The sequence below is a fragment of the Aspergillus alliaceus genome (assembly GCF_009176365.1).
Source record: "Aspergillus alliaceus strain CBS 536.65 unplaced genomic scaffold BDW43scaffold_10, whole genome shotgun sequence".
NCBI lineage: Eukaryota > Fungi > Ascomycota > Eurotiomycetes > Eurotiales > Aspergillaceae > Aspergillus > Aspergillus alliaceus.
In genome coordinates, this window is record NW_022474693.1 from 3,659 (window position 1) to 21,749 (window position 18,091).

General features: G+C 45.2%; 5 protein-coding genes across 5 annotated transcripts; 2 read left to right on the forward strand and 3 right to left on the reverse strand.

The window, feature by feature from the left end:
* Positions 1-2,038: 2,038 nt before the first annotated feature.
* BDW43DRAFT_268461 (BTB/POZ domain-containing protein) lies at positions 2,039-3,979 on the forward strand (the record flags this gene model as incomplete). Its single annotated transcript, XM_032041125.1, has 2 exons — positions 2,039-2,833; positions 2,884-3,979. Coding segments are annotated over exons 1-2 (1,109 nt in total), but the record flags the coding sequence as incomplete, so codon positions are not given.
* A 2,824-nt stretch (positions 3,980-6,803) lies between these two features.
* Positions 6,804-7,433, reverse strand: BDW43DRAFT_308661 (uncharacterized protein; the record flags this gene model as incomplete). Its single annotated transcript, XM_032046538.1, has 2 exons — positions 6,804-7,147; positions 7,208-7,433. The coding sequence occupies 2 exons, from the start codon at positions 7,431-7,433 to the stop codon at positions 6,804-6,806; spliced, it is 570 nt and encodes a 189-aa protein (XP_031902687.1).
* Positions 7,434-10,054: 2,621 nt separating this feature from the next.
* BDW43DRAFT_308662 (uncharacterized protein) lies at positions 10,055-10,356 on the forward strand (the record flags this gene model as incomplete). Its single annotated transcript, XM_032046539.1, has 2 exons — positions 10,055-10,198; positions 10,255-10,356. 2 exons carry the CDS (start codon positions 10,055-10,057, stop codon positions 10,354-10,356), a joined length of 246 nt encoding a protein of 81 aa, XP_031902688.1.
* Positions 10,357-11,428: 1,072 nt separating this feature from the next.
* On the reverse strand, positions 11,429-11,888 carry BDW43DRAFT_308663 (uncharacterized protein; the record flags this gene model as incomplete). Its single annotated transcript, XM_032046540.1, has 2 exons — positions 11,429-11,778; positions 11,840-11,888. The coding sequence occupies 2 exons, from the start codon at positions 11,886-11,888 to the stop codon at positions 11,429-11,431; spliced, it is 399 nt and encodes a 132-aa protein (XP_031902689.1).
* Positions 11,889-12,626: 738 nt separating this feature from the next.
* Positions 12,627-13,079, reverse strand: BDW43DRAFT_308664 (uncharacterized protein; the record flags this gene model as incomplete). The annotated part of the gene is made up of 2 exons (XM_032046541.1): positions 12,627-12,977; positions 13,026-13,079. The coding sequence occupies 2 exons, from the start codon at positions 13,077-13,079 to the stop codon at positions 12,627-12,629; spliced, it is 405 nt and encodes a 134-aa protein (XP_031902690.1).
* Between the last annotated feature and the right edge of the window lie 5,012 nt (positions 13,080-18,091).

Sequence of the window (18,091 nt, forward strand, 5' to 3'; positions counted from 1 at the left end):
AGCGTATCCTTCAACCCGGAAAAACTAGAAAAAACCAAATAAAACCAATAACCATTTCTCTACTGTCCTTCCACCGCCTTTCATCTATGGATCCTCTGAAAATGACTATTTTTTAACTCTCAATCCAGACCCCCCTGTACTACTATGTATGTTCCAAGATTGGTAACATATCTGAAATAGATGCGATGGCGACATTTTTTACGGGAAGTAAGAGATTTCCAAATGAAATTATAAATATTATTGTTATATACTTGGATCCCGCAGCTCTTCTGAGTTTTGGGCAAGCGAACAAACATTTACAGAACATCTGCCTCCTTGAGATTTTTAAATCAGTCAAGATCACCTTTTCCACGGCTGGCTTTAAAAAATTGGAACAGTTGGCTACTTCTCGCTTATCCGAACATGTGAGAGTATTGGACTACAGAACTTCCGGTCTTCTCGATCCTGGTAAGTCACATCGCAGTGTGGGCAGAGCAGCACTCACCTAAGCCATGTAGCCGTCAGTGATCTTGACATTTTTCAGTCGGAAATCTATACTCCAGAGGATTTTCGCGATGACCAAAGAGATGCTATGTGGGATGGTGACATACACTATGCAGACATTCAACCGATAATGGACGAGATTGCCAAAGATCAAAATAAGGTGATATATAACGGAACAGATTTTTCAGTCCTATCAGTCTTCCTTTGCAGGAGTCCTCATCTAAAGAAGTTTATGTTTCAGTATATGTATCCGCTCGATTCACTCAAAGACTGGCGGCCAATCCGGGAACATGAAACTGGGCTCCGGAGTATTAAACAGTCTTTCAACCGACATTTCAGGGCATCATTCCACGCCATGCGCTTAGGAGGAATGGTAAACCCTATCCGTTCGTTAGAGATCTCCAATGCCTGGCAAGATCTCGATGAACACAACCATGAACTATTTCAAGAAGTTCTCCAAAGTGTATATAAGCTTCATCTGCAGGATGCCCACATATTCAAGACCGTTGCGAAACATATCAATACACCCTTGCTGAGGTCATTCAAAGTAAGCAGCACGGATATCCTCCACCTAGAAACTTTAAAGGTCTTCTGCAAGAAGAACTGTCAACATCTTTGTGCACTCCATCTGAGGTGCCTTTGGTTCCAGGATCAAAAAAACGGCCAAGAATATGGTGCTAGAGATGCTCCTTCACCTTTTCTTCAGGACTTCTACAAGATCAGAAAAATGTGCCTATTGGAAGAAGTGAGTGTGTATACGCTTCCCCATAGTTATGATAATTTGGAGATGGACGTGCTAGAAAAACTTCTTCTGCGTCAAGTAAAGGAGGCTGATTTAGTGCATCTGTAGAAAAAGCCCTCTTTCCTCATATAATCTGTAATAGCAAGTTATCAGTCTGAAATTATTGGACTATATACACATAGCCTAAGTTACAGAGAACCTCAACTAGCGTGAGCAACAAGCAGTGTAAGCCACCAGTCAGTCCAGGCAACCGGCAGAGCCTCGCCAATTGAAATGCACTTCAAAGGTTAGATAGATCAGACACCTGGGTAGCCATGGGTACTAGGATTCGTAGCCTATACACCCAGCAATCAGTAAGGTTTCCTTAAAAAAGAAAAAAAAACCTAAGCATATGCCCTTCAATGTCCCTCGTCATATGGTCCATTTGCGAGATGGTGGCAGATACCTCCATATCATATAGCACTTGAACACCTCTTTAGGAAGATCCTTAGCACATTTTCCAGGTGAACATTTTCCCCAGTGCGATCAATAGGAACAACTGGAGGACATGAAAAAGGCAAGATAGAGCTACGCAGGCGGCCTCCATACTACAAAGCGTGATCGGCTTGGGCAATAGAAAAATAGTGGATTGTATACTCCAAGCTATCATGCGTATTTGGTATGAGCCAGACAGTAGATTCTTGTATTGTACTTTTTTACCCCGCTTGTTGTGACGTGGCAGACTCAGAATACAGGGGTCATCACTCCGCCACAATGCTCATAGGCGTTATACTATCTTTGTCTATGCCTCTTTCTTTCTACTGTTCAGCTCTCTTTCGCCTTTGCTTTCACTATGCTGCCTGAAATTCTACAATCTTTATCGCAAACCTAGCCCCATCGTGTGAGTAATTTTTTTCCGGAAGCTCCTGTCTTTTCCTTCTTTTCGTGCCCCTATTTAGTTTTGGTAGGTATGGATAACAACAAACCACAAAATGGACACCCGAGGGGATTTACACCTGCAACCGATTCTTTATTTACCTCACCCCGTTCTGGACCCGGTTTCAGAGGTCCTTTGGCTTCTAGTAGCAGCGACTTTGGCACGGAGCCAAAGAAGGATGACTGGGGATCCTTCTGGACACGACTTGAACCAGCCGTGGCAGAACGGGAGCCCGTACAGGAGCCAGAACCTGAGCCTCAACCGGAACCGGAACCTGAAGCAGCGCCAGACCCGGAGCCTGTATTCGAACATGGACTGCCTGATGATCCACTCTACAATAAATGGAACCATCTCAGTCCTAAAGACAGAAAGAAACGAGAGAAATCGCTGGTAAAAAAAGGGTTACCTGTTCCTGGGAAGGACTTCACATGGCCTCCTCTAGTACAGGAGCCTATAATAGAGGAACCAGAGCCGGAGCCAGAACCTGTTGTGGAAGCCGTACCAGAACCGGAACCTGTCCCTGAGCCTGCTGCTGAAGAGCTCGAGCCTCAATTTGAAAATTCCGCCCAACCAGACCCTGAGCCAAAACCAGAAAGTCCGAGGCTAGCCTCGTTCTCTCCTCAATCGGAGAGAAACTTCTGCACCCAAACTACAGCCACGGGTTCCAGCTTTCTCCTTTCATTGCTATCAAAGTAAGCTTAGCCTAATCTTTAATCACAGAATTATGTCTAATGTGATGAAGCATCCGAGATAATGGCGCATTTTCCGACCTTATAATTAAATGTGGATCATCAACTTTTAATACACATTGTTGTATCGTCTGTCCACAGTCTGACTTCTTCCAAAATGCTACGAAGGATGGATCAAAAGAGGTCACGATTATTGATCACCCTTTAGTCATCAAAAGAATGCTTGACTATCTCTATCAGGAGGACTATGACGACTACGAGCTCGCCATCGAACTACAAGCCCAAGGATACCTGGTGCACGCAAATACGGCCAGCCAGGAATGTGAAGTGTTACAAATGATGGCGTGCGTTGATGGACATAATGGTCCCACAGCCCCTGCCCGGAACAATAAACGAACCAAGGCATATGCCAATGCGATGATGTATGTTACTGCCGCCAAATACGCCATCAGAGGGCTTGAGGACCTTGCCGAGAAAAAACTAGTATCAAATCTGATACATGAGTGGAAAGATGCGGACTTTATTCAACTTATTGAATATGTGTATGGGCCGCATACTCCCACAAATCCCAAATTGCAGGTTGTTGTAGCAACATCTGCTACCCGTCATATTTCCACTCTTCAAGAATTCCAGCCATTTCACAGAGTTCTCAAGGAGTTCCCTCATTTCATGTACATATTCTCAAGCCAGATGATGGAAAGGGTGGTTCAATTGGAGAAGGAACTTTTGTAGGCCTTTATGTTTTCCTAGACCCCATGAGTGATAGAATCTTGTAGCAAACGGGGTAATTTTCAGCAATATAACACCGAAAGGTATCTTCGAGGGGCTCGACTTCGCTCAGCTCACCATGATGGCTACTGAAGAAAAAACTGAGATAAAATATCCAAGCTAAGTCTTGTCTTTGTTCGGTTAACGCATTAAATAATAGATTTTCCGACTCAAAATTTCGAACAGTACTCTCGCAGCTCGGAGCTCTAACTCTCGTCGCGGCTTGGTTGTGCTAATTGATCCTTCCACTACTGGTGCATCTCCAAAGGAGGGTTTATCTGCCAAAACCCATACAAGGTCCCCAGAGAGTGCACTTCGCAAGGTCGGGTGGACCGCAGGCCAGGGAGGCCATGGGTACTAGGATCAGCGGCCTATGCTGTCCGATATCTGGCAAGAAGCTAAGTAGACGGAATAGAAGCTGTATGGGCTACAAGTCAAAGGATTAGCGTTTATATAGGATGTTGGCACGGTGACTGGGGTTAGTGGACAAAGCACGGAGGAGCACTATCAGGTGCCGAGAGTCCAGTGTCCGAGGGTACTAGCCTAAGCGCAGTGGACAATAGGTCAGGCACCGGGATCCACCGACAATGATCGCCGTGCCATGAGCCATGTCTTACAAGCCCAATCGGAGCATGATCAGTGGACCATGGTCCAGCCCAGCTCACGGCCCGCCAACTGGCGGCAGAGCGGGCTCGCTGACCGCACAGGCCAATGGCCAGCTGCCTACGGTTACTAAGGGATTCCGATCACTTGAGCAACGTCTCTATTAATGAACTCAGGCAAACTAAGGTAGCTATTAAGTGGCATCTTGGTCATGTTGTTTGGCTTTTCTCCCTCGCTTCGTGTCCTGCCGTGACACGGGAGTCCTCGACATTTCCTCATTCACCGCCACCTCGTCGCTGAATGCTACCAAGACAGTGTTTGTCCCGACCGCAATCGCGGCATCGTAACACTGCTCCGGTGAAACTGTACGGAAACTGGTATCAAAGAAAGTGGCCTTTTTGTTTCGTGCGTCTTTCTTGGCGATTCGGGTGACTGGCGATGGGTCGGATGCATTGACGACCAGCTCATGAACAACCTTGTCCCACTCGCCGCTCTCACCACGAGCCTTGAAAAGAATTGTCACTTGGTGGGATCCGTCCTGGTGTGACCTTTGCACAGTGCTAGCATCACGGACAGTCCCTATAGGGACACGAGGTCGGAGCCGTCGCCTAATATCTGTCGTGGCCGGGGCAGCGACTGGGGCATCGAGACCAGATACTGTGAGGCTAACGGACGTATTTGCGGGCCTTTCGCTGGGTTGCTGTTCGATGGTCGAAGAGTGTTGTGGTGCAGGATGGTTGTTGTGGGTGTCATCAGGTTGCAAATCAGGCGTGGTGCCTTCTAGGAACTTTGTAAAGTCAACCTGTGTAACTATTCGCTCCCGTTGTCTGCGGCGCCTTGGCTGCTGTAGAGGGTGATGGCGTTGCGCAGGATCTGGAGCTCCTTCATGGGAGGGTTATAGTTTTTCCTTAATATTCTGGCCCTTTTTCTTGGTCTTTTTAATCCCTAAAGGCCGACGAACTTTACTCTGGCGATGACCATCCGGCACGTTTGAATTGCGTCGCCCACTCGGTGGGAGTGTCTTCTTTGGCTTTTTATCCTCCAAGCGGTTCTCTGTCAGGCTAGATCCGGAAGGGTCCTCACCTAGAGCGATGAGTGGAGATTCCAAGGCTGGCTCTCGACCAGTAACACTCTGTGCTGGAAGAGCTGACTGGACACCTGCCATTGGCATTTGTACTGCTGGGGCCTGGGCTCGCGGAGGACTGCCCGATATCGCTTCCACTGTGGATGGACGTTGCGTTTGCTTGCCGGTCAGGGATTCTTCGGCCTGTTCTGGTTGCTGAGAGCCCGTCGCCTGGACATAGTCTGCTCCAGTATCTTTGTTTGTTGCCCTACCTTTGTTTTGTGACTGATCAACTATAAGACTTTGTCCTTCTGAGCTACTAGCAATCTGTTGTAGTCCGTGTTCTTCTGCTTTTTCTCTCTCCTGGTGTTGGATCTGCTCTTGTCTAGATTGCTCCCCTGTTTCTCTGGCTAACTGCTCTTGCTCGGCCTCCTTGGCTAGTCGTTCCGCCCTCTCTGCAATTTCTTTCTCTCCGGCTTCTCTAGCCAGTTGCTCCTGTTCCGCCTGGATCGCCGCTTCTCTTGCCAGCAGTTCACGTTCGGCTTGTTCTTCAGCCTCTCTGGCTAGTCGCTCTTGTTCGGCTTGGATTGCCACTTCTCTGGCCACCCAATCACGCTCAACCTGTTCTTCAGCTTCTCTGGCTAGTCGCTCTTGTTCGGCTCGCTCGGCGGCTGCCCGCTCCTCGGCTTCACGTTGAATCCGGGCTTGCTCGGCCGCTCTGGCCCGTCTGTCATGTTCAACTTGCTCTTTAGCCTCTTTAATTAGTTGTTCCCGTTCAGCTTGTTCCTCGGCCTCTCTAGCCAGTCGCTCTTCCATCTCGCGTTGCATCCGCTCTTGTTCAGCCTGTTTAGCCAGGTGTTTCATCTGCTCCGCAATTGCTCTCTCCTCAGCTTCTCTGGCCTGTCGATCATGTTCAATCTGTGCTGCAGCCTCCCTCTCTTCAGCTTCACGTTGGATACATTCTTGTTCAGCACGTTCCTGCTCGGCTTTTTCAGCCGCTTGTCTGGCCACTCGGTCCCGTTCAGCTTGTTCCTCGGCCGCTCTGGCCAGCCGATCTTGCTCAGCGTGCTCCCCAACCTCACGTTGGGCCCGCTCTTGCTCGACTTGCTCAGCAGCTGCCCTCTCGGCTTCCATATCGAATTTCCCCTGCTCCGGCCCAACTTGCTCCATAGTGGCGTCTTCCTCGATTCCCTGGTGACGTTCCAATGAGGCTCTGTCTTCAGCAATGATTTGCTCTTCTCCTTCGCGTATGACTGTATGGTCTGTGGCCCTGACAGCGCCCGCTTCACTAAGAAGTTCATCTTGTTCTGTCCGCCTTTGCAGTTGCCCATGCTCTGCATCTTCCATGGCTAAAGAATCTTCCGTTTCTTCTTGCTGTGGGGCGTCTTGATCAAGTGCTCCCCAGTCCTCAAATACTGGTGAGGCCAGTTCCATTGCCGGAGGGAGATCAGACATACCCTCACCGGTAGACGTCATAATTTGATGGTTTCTGTCAGTCCTCGGCGGGTCTCCTGCCCTTGAGGACTGCCTATTTCAATGTCATTCTTCCCTCCGCCGTTGTTTTTCTGCCCGCTTCTGACGGCGCCGCTCCTCCCTTGCTGTTTCGCGACGCTGACCTACTTCTCCGCTGATATGGAGACTGGCATCAGGGAAGGCGTTATGCCTCGACTCCCCAAATGGAGACTGGCCGACGAATAGCAGCGATGATGGCGAAATAGATCCAGGAGGAGAACTCTTGATGCTCATTAAAGAATCCAGTGAGCCACCCGCTAACTTTCCAAAGAAGGCGAAATAGACGCATCTTCTTACAAAAAAGGCAGAAGCTCTACAGATGGCCGAGGCTTTATTGTTGTGGAGCTGGTTGAAGAAGATGTACTGATGATCTTGATTTTAGGCGTTAGCGCGCGGGTGTCCTTACTAAGCCCTGGGCTGGATCTCTTGACCGTCAATGTATTCGCTTGAAGGCTGGTGATCAAGAGGAACAGCTAAGCGAAAGCAGTCCACAATTTGGTCAATAATTATATCAAGCATGTCACTGTTATACCGGTATCGATCGGGCTTCCGGGCTTTAACCAGTGCAGCATGTGCGATCTGACAGTCAGGAGATTGAGCAATGAGCTCCCTGATTTGCGGAGAATCAAATCCAAGTGTCTGCGCAAGAACTGCCATGTTATACAGGACTGTCTTGTCAGTCTTTTCTCAGCTAGCTTTTACCACAGGGTCATCTCTCTCTGGTTCTTTAGCCACTTTTGGGTAATGGCGTATGGCATAAAGCCAGAGCTGTCAGTACCCTAACTTAGCTGGGCTAATTGAGGGCTCTGAAAGCCGCCTATACCCTGTTTCAGATATCTGGATTAGACACCCTGCACTTGTTATATTGGCATGCTTAAAGACGTTTAATACAGCGCTTCTAACTGTACAATGGGCTTTAGTAGGCACAACAAGTCACTTAATGCAGTTGGCACATGATTTGAGATATCATAAATTCTGAAAAAATAAGTAGAGTAAGGGAATAATGTCCTTTTTCTTCTTAAGCCTTTTCCAAACAGAAATATGTTTAGATTTGGTAAAATTTGAGAATACTGCACTGCTGAGTCCCAGCCTCTTTACCTTCTTCTTATCCTTGTTCGAGACTGCAGGGGCCAGTAACTGTAGAGCCTCTACTGTATAGATGTTAATTTTCAGTATCTTGCTCTGATCATGCCTGACAAGCGACGCCCAATATTTAAATAGATAGATCAGGCTATTGACCATCTCCTTCATTAATCAGCATTAGAAGACAGAAAGCGGTTTGTAAAAGAGAGTATAAATCTTATTAATATTGATAGCTAACGCCCGTGGAATGGATCCAAGCTTCATCCCATGCTCCAGCAGTGCAGGGAGGGCCAGCAGGGCATTAAAAGCAGCGCGAATATCCTCATAAGCGGAGAGCTGATTTAATTGTTGTACTTTATTTACTGACATCCAGGCCTTCCAGCGCTTCTTGAAATGTGTATTTGCTTTATACTGGTATTATCACACTTTATGATAGACTTTGCCATCGCTTGGTGCTCTTTCATTTAAATACTCATCGACAAGAGCAGCTTGCAAACCTGGACTTAGGTCTGTGTCAAGTCAGTATTGTACAGAAGTCGGAGTGGAGGAATAGAGAAACTGAGAAGAAACAATAATAATAGGTTGAGACAATGCCTGGAGGATAGATAATCATTACTGTCTAGGTAAAGATTAACAGTCTATCATTAGTCACTGTCTGGGAGAATTTCCTCCGCGGCTTTAAGACGATACTGGCCATGGAGATATTATACTTGGCCAATAGGAAACTGCAGATAAGTATAATAATCAGAAGGATTAGTTATCAGCTCGTGCACGCTCACGTGGGCTGCTTAAAGGGCAGTATCGAGATGATACCTCGATACCACTGCTGAGACATGGTTATGAAGGTCCAACGGTCGACAGTGCTCTTTCCTGAAGATCTTATATAGTCAATGGATATTCTTCAGGTTGATCTTTCTCGCGATAGATGGATGGGGAACTATTTGGTCCAGATTAATCTTTGTAGTCTCTTGATACTTCAGATTTCGCTCCCTGGCGAGTTGGAGTTCAGCATCTGTGTACATAGCTCTATCCATAGCTGGTGCACAGAACAATTTTCGTCACTTCAATAGTATCTTGTAGACAGAATCTTCTTGCTTTTTATTATCTGGTGACCTGACAGTGGCCTCTTCTGTTCACTGCTGATTCAGCCTTCTGATAACCGCCTAAATATAGAAGCCACTAGAAGGCTGCTGTCCCTTTCCTCTTTAATATTCCCTGTTTAATCCTCTCCTAATATAAACTAAGCCATTTGTTGTTCTTTCCCAGTATTTGCCTTCGGTATTATTGCTCATACAGTTGCAGTGTCCTTCGGGTATCTCTACATATATCACTATGTCAGGAACATCAGATAAGCATTTAACACGTCTCGATTTTAAATCTTTCCAAACTTAACAAGCCTCTCAATCTGAATCACACTTGTCAAAATGTCACCCCGATGAGGCTGGAAAACCAGGCCGGTCCTTCAAGGATACTCAGTCTAAAGAGCTGAATAAAAGACAGGCATCGCCTATAACTGAGCAGGCTGGTAAGATTATCAAGGGTTCGCTGAAAGGTGCAGGCCTCCCTTAAGTCATTGAGCATATGGATACACGCTGGCCATTAATTGTAAGAAATAAATCTCCCTGGGATATCTTCTAGAAGCATTTCAGCTGTTAACTGCTAGCAGATACCGTGATTATCACCACTTATCACTCTCGCCCTTCTAGGGTTATAGCGATTCGGGAGCACCCTACAGAAATTATAGAGAAAATACTACACTGTTTCTGTCATATCTAACATGAGAATATTCTGTCAGCAACTGAATATTATAGAGACAGGGATACCCTCTATACTGTTGTTAATGATATCCCACTTATATTGGAGTACCTAAATTCGAGTCGCAACCTTTGTCCCACCCAGCTCCAACTAGGGACAATCTTAAACCAGGTGAAGACCATTTATTGTACTACTATATTCAATATTACTGACCAGGAAAGGTCCTTGACGGTATCTCCTATCTTGTTGCGAGTGGATTCGAGTACCGATCCCTAACATGTTCTAATATCCTTCTCGCCCTTGATGGCACTATCAAAATCGGTGGGTCTTGCTAAACTGCCTAGAAATACATAGCTAACGTTAGCATAGCCGGCTTGGAGTCATGTGTCGAATCCCCGCCAAGCAAGTTGCAGGCTTTGTCTATTAAAGCTATCGCCACCATGACGATGGACCTAATGCGGACATACGAAAAGGATAACGGAGTGGTGGGGGTTGATGATTTAGATCTATGGCCCGTCGACTCGGACGCGTTCAGTTTCCTCTCTATGACTTCCTCCGCTGGATCTATTGAAATGCTGAAGCAAGTACGTTGACTTCCATCATCTTTATGCCTAGATTCCATCCTCACTTACTTGAATAGCACCCGCTCATCAATAGTCCCCCACGACATCGAGGTCAACTTGTCTGTTTGGCTCGACTTGCTATCATTTCCGCGAGAACCTTCTTTTCATTAAAGCTTTAAGGCTATTCTTGCCCTTTATCCTTTCCTTGTTTACTCGACTGTATATACGAAGTTGGTTTTCAGGAGATACTGCATAAAGGTGTCATGATACTTCTATAGCCTTTAGACTCTGGAGACAATAGAGGATATCGTGCCCATGCTTAGTTAGGGCTAGTTAGATCGGGAAGGCGCCTAAATTCTACAGTAGATGAAAGGGGGTGACATGATTTAATACATCTTTCATCAATTGCTATTACTTTTACTCTGTCTTTTGCTTTCTTTTTTCAACTTGTCTAATCATTGTGCGCTTCAAACATAGATTTAAAATGCAACGACAATGATCGTCGTTGGTACTGCAGTAGAACGTGACTGGTATCCTCGCAGCCTGCAGAGATGGCAAGGCTAACTGTTTCAAATTAAATAACGTCTTCCATGAGGTAAAGCTTATTGGAAGTCGCTAGAATGGTCCCTCAGTCATCCGCAGAGATTCAGTGATGCTTCTCCGGAGCTAGAACAGGCTATTCATACTCAACCATGGGTTTCCATGATCTTCCTTGGACATACCTGTATTCGTACGGCGTTCCCTGTGGCTAAGTTAGCATCAGGCAGCTGAGTCAGCCCTCTGATTATTGGGTTCGATGGGTCCGTGATGATTCCCCTTTTGTCTGTACCCTTGTACGTACATGTTTAATGGCCATTTGAAATCCGACCATCATTATTCTATTTGTACCTTTGTTCATGCCCGGCTGCTATTGGTTGTTCCCAGCCGCCCACTGTCTCCCAATAGGGGCCACTCAAGAACGAGTATTTCTATTAACTAAGAACAAGAAATAAATTAGATCCCGGGGGACAGTACTTGGAGAAGATGAAATCTCTCCACTGTTTACCCAGGCGATACAGTACTTCCCAAAATATATTTCCATGATATACACTTCAAATTTATCTCGAACCCTACATCTAAGTTTGCACTAGACTGTCTGTAGCTAGTACCCGTCGAACAAGCCAACCATGTTGCAGAACTCAATAAGATCTAACTATATTTAGATTGTTTGAACCTTGGCAACAGGGTTCGAAAACAGTTTTGAAGTGTATATCATGGAAATATATTTCGGGAAGCACTGTAAGCAGCCCTGAAGGTCTCAAGGGCAGGGGTTCCTGTTCTCAGCTGTCTTCTCCGAAAGCCCAGCATAACGCTCCATCGTTTTCTCATAAGATTCATGGCAGCCTTGACATTCTCGAGGGCGTCTTTAAGGGAATAGACAAGACTATCGAGATTGTTGTAGCCAGTGTCAAGGGCTGAGTATTTCTTGTCAGGAGAGAGGCGGGTTCCGGGATCGCCCCGAAGGGGACCCTCAAGGTGCAGGGCATTCTTTACGGCTTGAAGCTCCCCGCGGGCCAGATCAAGGTGGCTACTGCTACCGTTGATAAGGTTTTTGTCATCGACTAGAAAGACAAGCACAGAGTCAAAAGGAAATTAAGATAACAAACAACTGGCTGTACTTACTGCTGACTAGACAGCCGGGGCCAGAAACACGAGGAGTGTCATCGGCCATTATGAGCGCTGAAGAATCACCTGAATCAGAGAAAAGAATGTCCAGAGTACCCTAAGTAGCTAGTAAAATGCTCAACAGAGGGACTGCACTGCGCCAGCGTTAACTATATGATAAAGTTCAATGGTAGACGAGATAGGATGGAAAAGAGAAAGATCAAGAAATACAAGAAAGACTATATAAGGTCACTATAATAGTAACACTGAGAGTGATGTTGCGGATCCACTACATCTCGCTTCGCTGGCTAGAAAACACGTCCTTCATCTCCCCCTATCATTGAAAAGGCCTCGAGGATCTGGCTTTGATGTTCACCGTAGAACCTGTACTTTTCACCCTTCACCTCATCCTCTGTTGCCCATGCAAATGACTGATGCTCTTCAGGATTCAGTTTTATCGTCTTTTCCCATCCTAATTCCGACTGCGACAGCGCAACAATACATGAATAGCTAATCCAATCGAACCTCTCCCCGTTTCGGATGGTTGTCCATCTATGCATAGGAAGAAAGTGGACAATGCGTGAGAGGTGCAGTCCTGTCTCTTCACGGACTTCCCGCTCGAGACCCTCTTTCAATGTCCTATCTTTGCTGTCAATGCCACCCCCGGGTCCCTCCCAAAACCCAGGTTTACTATCTTGAAGGGCACGCTGGAGCAGAAGAACACGAGGTCGAGTGGTGTTATTTAATCTGTCATAGCTATCGGTTTCCAAGGGATTATAGGACGACCAGAAAAAGATAAAAGCAGCTACTTGGATACAGTACGTAGTGCCATGATTCTAAACCGATTGTCTGATATGTGGAAAGGGGACAGATCCATATCCCAATCAAGATGAAGGTGCTTGTTCGACCATTCGGTGACGTTCTTTGCTGCTAGATCTGGGCTGTTGCGGTATTGTAGAAGATAGTTTTGAATGTCTGCTGCTGTATACTTATACAGAGGAATCTTTTCGGCGAATATGGTGGACAACTCAGTGATATAACCCAAGTCCCATTCTGCAGAGGTCAGTGTAGGAGATGGGCAGAAAGTGCTGTCTGGTGCTCGCTGTCCCATAAAGAGACCATCGGCAGGCCCCGAATAGAAGAGGATAAATTGTTCCTGGCAGGCTAATCAGTTTGTGTGGCCAAAGAAGACCTGCATGTCAACATGTCCTGGGCATAGTAGAGCAGGATCAAGCTGCTCAACGTAGTTGGTAGTCATGATGAAAATATGCCCTTCTTGCGCAGATACACTATCAATGATATTAAGAAAGCCAGAAAGAGTAATGCCATTAGGTATTTATTTATAATTTTGAGGTTCAGAAATCCTGCTTTCTTCATTATCTATCTCTTCCGGTATTTGTGAGAGATTGTTCTCAGGCTTTCTTTTCTGAATACCGGCCTGGTTAACATCTTCAAAAAGAACTATATATCTTATGGGAAGTTCTTAGAATAGAAGAGCTAGACTATTCTTGTCTAGGCCATCTGCAGTAAGGCTTACAACAAAGATGTCAAGCTGAACAAGACTGGCGATACCCAGATATAGACTCGACTTTCCTGTACCAGACAGACTATAAAAAAGATAGCCTTGTTGATATAGAAGACCTCAAGACTGGTACCAGGAATAAGTACCGGGAAGAAGATAGTTTTGGATATCATTAATAATATATGTCTTCAGGTCAGGATCCAAAAGAATAGTTAATAGCAGTTGAGGTTTTTTGGATGCCGCGCGTTTCTATTAGAAAGTAGATCCTATCTGAAGACCTTGCTTTATAACCATACTATAGTTATTCTTCTTAACAGAGTCCTTCTGAATATTGTTAAGGAGATCTCTGAGGGTATTCATTTTCTATGGCGCCATATAGAGATACAGCTTCTCCATTCTCGCAGTCCAAGGGCTGAAGTTGTCTCTGTATGCTTCACAGTAAAAGGCAAACCAGGTTTCTTTATACTTAAAAAGATAGATCTGATCACGTGCAGAGGTATAATGAATTGTCCTAAGTCTGTCCTAATGCCTTTGTTTTGTCCAGAACTGTAGTGGGTCTGTTTTTAAGAGTAGCTCATCTTCCTTAGACAGAGCGTTTCTGCCATTGTTCTCATCCCATTCATTGTCGCTCCAATGTGAGGCAAGGTATGGTTTTGTATCCGCGGTAGATTGTCGTGTTTGGCGCAAGTCAGGATAACCTGAAGTCCAGTAGAGAATATTATCATATAAGTCTGTGTGGTAGGGGATCTCAACCGATATAGCAAGACATAAGAGAGTTGACAAAAAGTGGTCCCAGAATACTGGCACAGCGTACACCAAAAAAACCAAAGGTATCCCAAAGGTAAGCATATAGGATGAGGCATCGATCGTGAAAATGAAAGAGGTAAGATAGATGAGTAGACTATAACCGGGAATAAGAGCTTCAAGTGTAGCTGTGAGCGGTTGTGGGCTGGTCATGATGATTGATGAGTTCTTATTGAAAGACATGGTGTGCAATGTAAGTGTTCTGAGATGAGACTGTTGGCTGACAAGGAACTGAGCAGCATCTTTTATAGGCCAACCAGTCTGGCTCAGAACACTTACTTCAAAAAGTCAGCTCCAAGGTTAACAATTTATTGACATGGAATATTGAGCTGTCCACCCACAGTGTGACAAAGGTACAGTGCATTTGACATCACACTACCTAAGCAACTAAGCATGTACGCATATTGAAACTACAATAAGCACTAGATAAGGAATACCATATAGGTTGCTAAGCCTCGATTATACCTGACAAGTATAAATTGAAGGCAGCATATTTTGCTGTGGGACCGTCTTATGACAGTAGTGCGCCACGGAAGTATATCCTTCGAGCCTCTCCATTTCCCCTATTGGTAAGTGGGTACGTTTCTAGTTCCAGTAAGCAACAGACATGGTGATCTCCAACAAAAGAACAAAATACAATGTGCATCCCTGTACATAGAGTACAGTTTATCAACAGACCTTTTTCTTTCCCTTTGAGTAGTTCCGTGGTTGCCATGATACTATCTCCACTAGAATAATCAGTTATGTAGTTCGCCACGTTTTGTAAAAGAAAGTATATTGGTAAGTGGTTAAATATCCATGTAAAACAGAAGCCATATAATAAAAAGAAATGCGCTTGAGTATATCTAAAGTACTTAAGGTAAAGATTATCAAGACCCTGGAATGGAATGAGACAATAATATGTGATTCCTTGTCCCTTGAGCATGTAATGGGGCTACCCCTCCTCCCAGCCCTTTGAGAGAACCGCTCCATAGATGCCAAAAGTCCCGTCCCCACCTACAATGATCAACTAGGCTACTCACACCATTCAGAAAAAGAATAAAGTATCCACTTTCCGCTGTCCTTGAACACTAAACTATATCTCAGAAGTTCAATTTTATTGGATCTGAATCACTATTGATACTAAAAGATACAGTCTTTTGCCCCACTCAAACCTTCCAAGATGATTACTGGGCAGTTTGTTCACTGACTTGCTTTTTGGCCACATGGGTCATGATGCTGGTTTGTTACTGTCATTAACCTGGGGATGTTTAGTGTATCATATTACTGCACTTACAAGATGTTGTATCAGAGTGCTGAATATACCAGTTATGCTCATACTTTGCCACGAAACTTTCTCTTTACTAGTTTAGTAAGGATAGTAATGATTTTATAGAACTCACATGAAGCTACAACAACCCAGTTTTATGCCTGGATAGACAAGTGCGTTGACCTCATATGCGATATCTTCCAAATTAGGACACGTATAATGCACATATAAGGTAGACTCCTGAGCTTCCGGGGCTTGATTCTCAATCCATATTGGTTTGGCGTGTTGGTCCAATTCTGACTGAGGTCTGGTATGATTAAGTGTCAGACTGGCGTTGCCTCTGTCGTAATAGAATGTTAAAACGGAGTGTCGTTCGCAGTATTGAGTGGAAACAGAGAAAACCCGAACAGACTTTAACGGGCGCAAAGGACCACGACGGGTTGCGAATACGTGGGTGTCCATAGTTGAAAGGTTTGAGAAAAGAGAAGATATTCCTATGTACAGACAGCGAAGCGGCTATAAATGAGATTCAATGGCAGTAAAATCCGTACCGCCTAACATGAAACCATTCATCTTTGGTCAGATAGTAAGCCAATTCCCGCCTCAATGCACCCTGCTCCTCCCTGTTAAAGAATGACACTGTGCAGCCCATAATCTTGGGTTCCTCTCGGTACTTTACACCAAGTAATATAATAGTCTCTTGAACAGGAGAATCAAGAACGCCTGCATAGCCGAGTAACTCAATTTGGTCCCTAGTCAACTTATTTAATACAGGAAATGTATGGCATACCTGCTTCCGTAACTTATCTTTTAATTAGCCTGTTCAAACCGAGGCGTTAAGGTAGCAGTCACTTACTGTTTCTGGTAAACCTGGCTCCGGGAGAATAATTATTTCTCCACTGTCCCTGTATATTGACATCTTAAGGCGCTGTGCCTCCACGGGATGATCACTTGGTGGGCTCGGTGCCCTCGTAACGCTAGGTCCTCCTGCAGAAGAAAGGTGGTCATCTGCATTTCCTCCTGTGATATTGCTCCTATCAAATTCGCTGGAGGGAGTAGATAGTTGGGTCTCTGTACCGGTATTTCCAACAATGGTACTTCTATCGGACGCAGTCTCATTGGCCAGATCCTTATTTTCCTCCACATTTTGATTAGAGCCACGATCCCCTTGGTGACCAATATGACTAGATTCCATGATGGTATTGTTTTCAACAATAAAGTTCTCCTCGCTGATATATCTGATAAAGGTGGTCTTCCCGTTCTGTCACGTTAGAATCTCCTAGCTACTTGATGGCTCATACTCACAGCATCTATTCTTGCCTCAAAGGGAGGCATCTCACCGGAAAAGGGAGTCAGGTCATCGGAAAAGGGAGTCAGGTCATCGGATTTTCTCCACTTTCCCAAGCAGCGGAGTAAGGCAGCAAACCAAGTCATGATTAAATAAAATGTACGGTAATTAGAATTGGCTCTTCAAAGATGGATTAATGGAGACCTGTGTTGATCCGTGCCAAAATGCGGTGAGCACTTGGGATGAGTCTGGCATCTTTATAGACGGTGCTCTAGTCTATGGTATCCTAGTTACAGCTTCATGCCACCAAATTTGGTAATTAAATCGATAGTAAACCAGAGTGATAACACCACCAGTAAGTTATCCCCCATTTCCCATGGCCTATCTCTGTGGTTAGCACATGATGCCGCTCCGATTTTGATTCGAAATCATAGACATCTACCGTGTACCCAGTAGCCCATGCATTTGCTCAGATATCGAGGTAGTGTTGTAGGCACTACCACATCCAAGCATCCTTAGACCCCTAGTAGTGTCATATGATTGGCGAAATCGTCATCAGTATGGTGAAAGCCGTAGCCAACCTTCCTGCTGGAAACTTCGATACAGTTTTAGAATCAATCAAGAGATTCTCCGTCATAAACAGATGAAATTCAAGTCTGTGGTGAAGAGAAAAAACCACTGTCCATGGTGAAAGTAATGATTCAATCCCTTGGATAGCAAAAAAGAGTTCATGTAGGTAACGGGCAACAGGAACAGAAGCCCGCGATGAACAGAGGAAACTCAAATTCATGACAACTAAAGAAATCCGAGGCTGAAAACCTTGGCGCGGCGGAACGGGTAAACTTTGTTACAAGTTGTAATCAAACAGGCACACTACTGAAGGGTTACTTAACTAACATGGATAAGCGAGCAATATGAGGAATCTGCTTACTTGGTGATGAGGCGCATCTAACTGGGGCCTCCGGACTGTAGTTAGGCCCTCTAGTTCTTATACAATTTGATTCTCATCGCAACGGTAGACTTTGTCTATCAAACTTGTCGTTTCCAGTCAATAAAAGAATACGCAACGTCCGAGATCCCGTAGCCTATACTAGAAAGTGTAACGGTTCAGGCCAATGTAGATAGATTGATCTAATTGAGTAGCTCTAATATGAGAGAATCGCTTAAAGAAGAGGATATCAAACAGAGCTTCGCTTGTGGGATATTGTCTACCTCGCATACAAACAGAACAAACAAGAGTTATGTCACTACTTGCTTACATTCACTACAAACTCAGCAGCCTGTATAGAGACTGCGCCGTCACAGGTAGAACAAATGTTCAGGTACAAAGTGTCGTAGTTGTGGTATAGTAGAACTAACTAAATTTGGGCTATAAGTAGCACGGTGGACCCTTAGGTAGATGTCTTG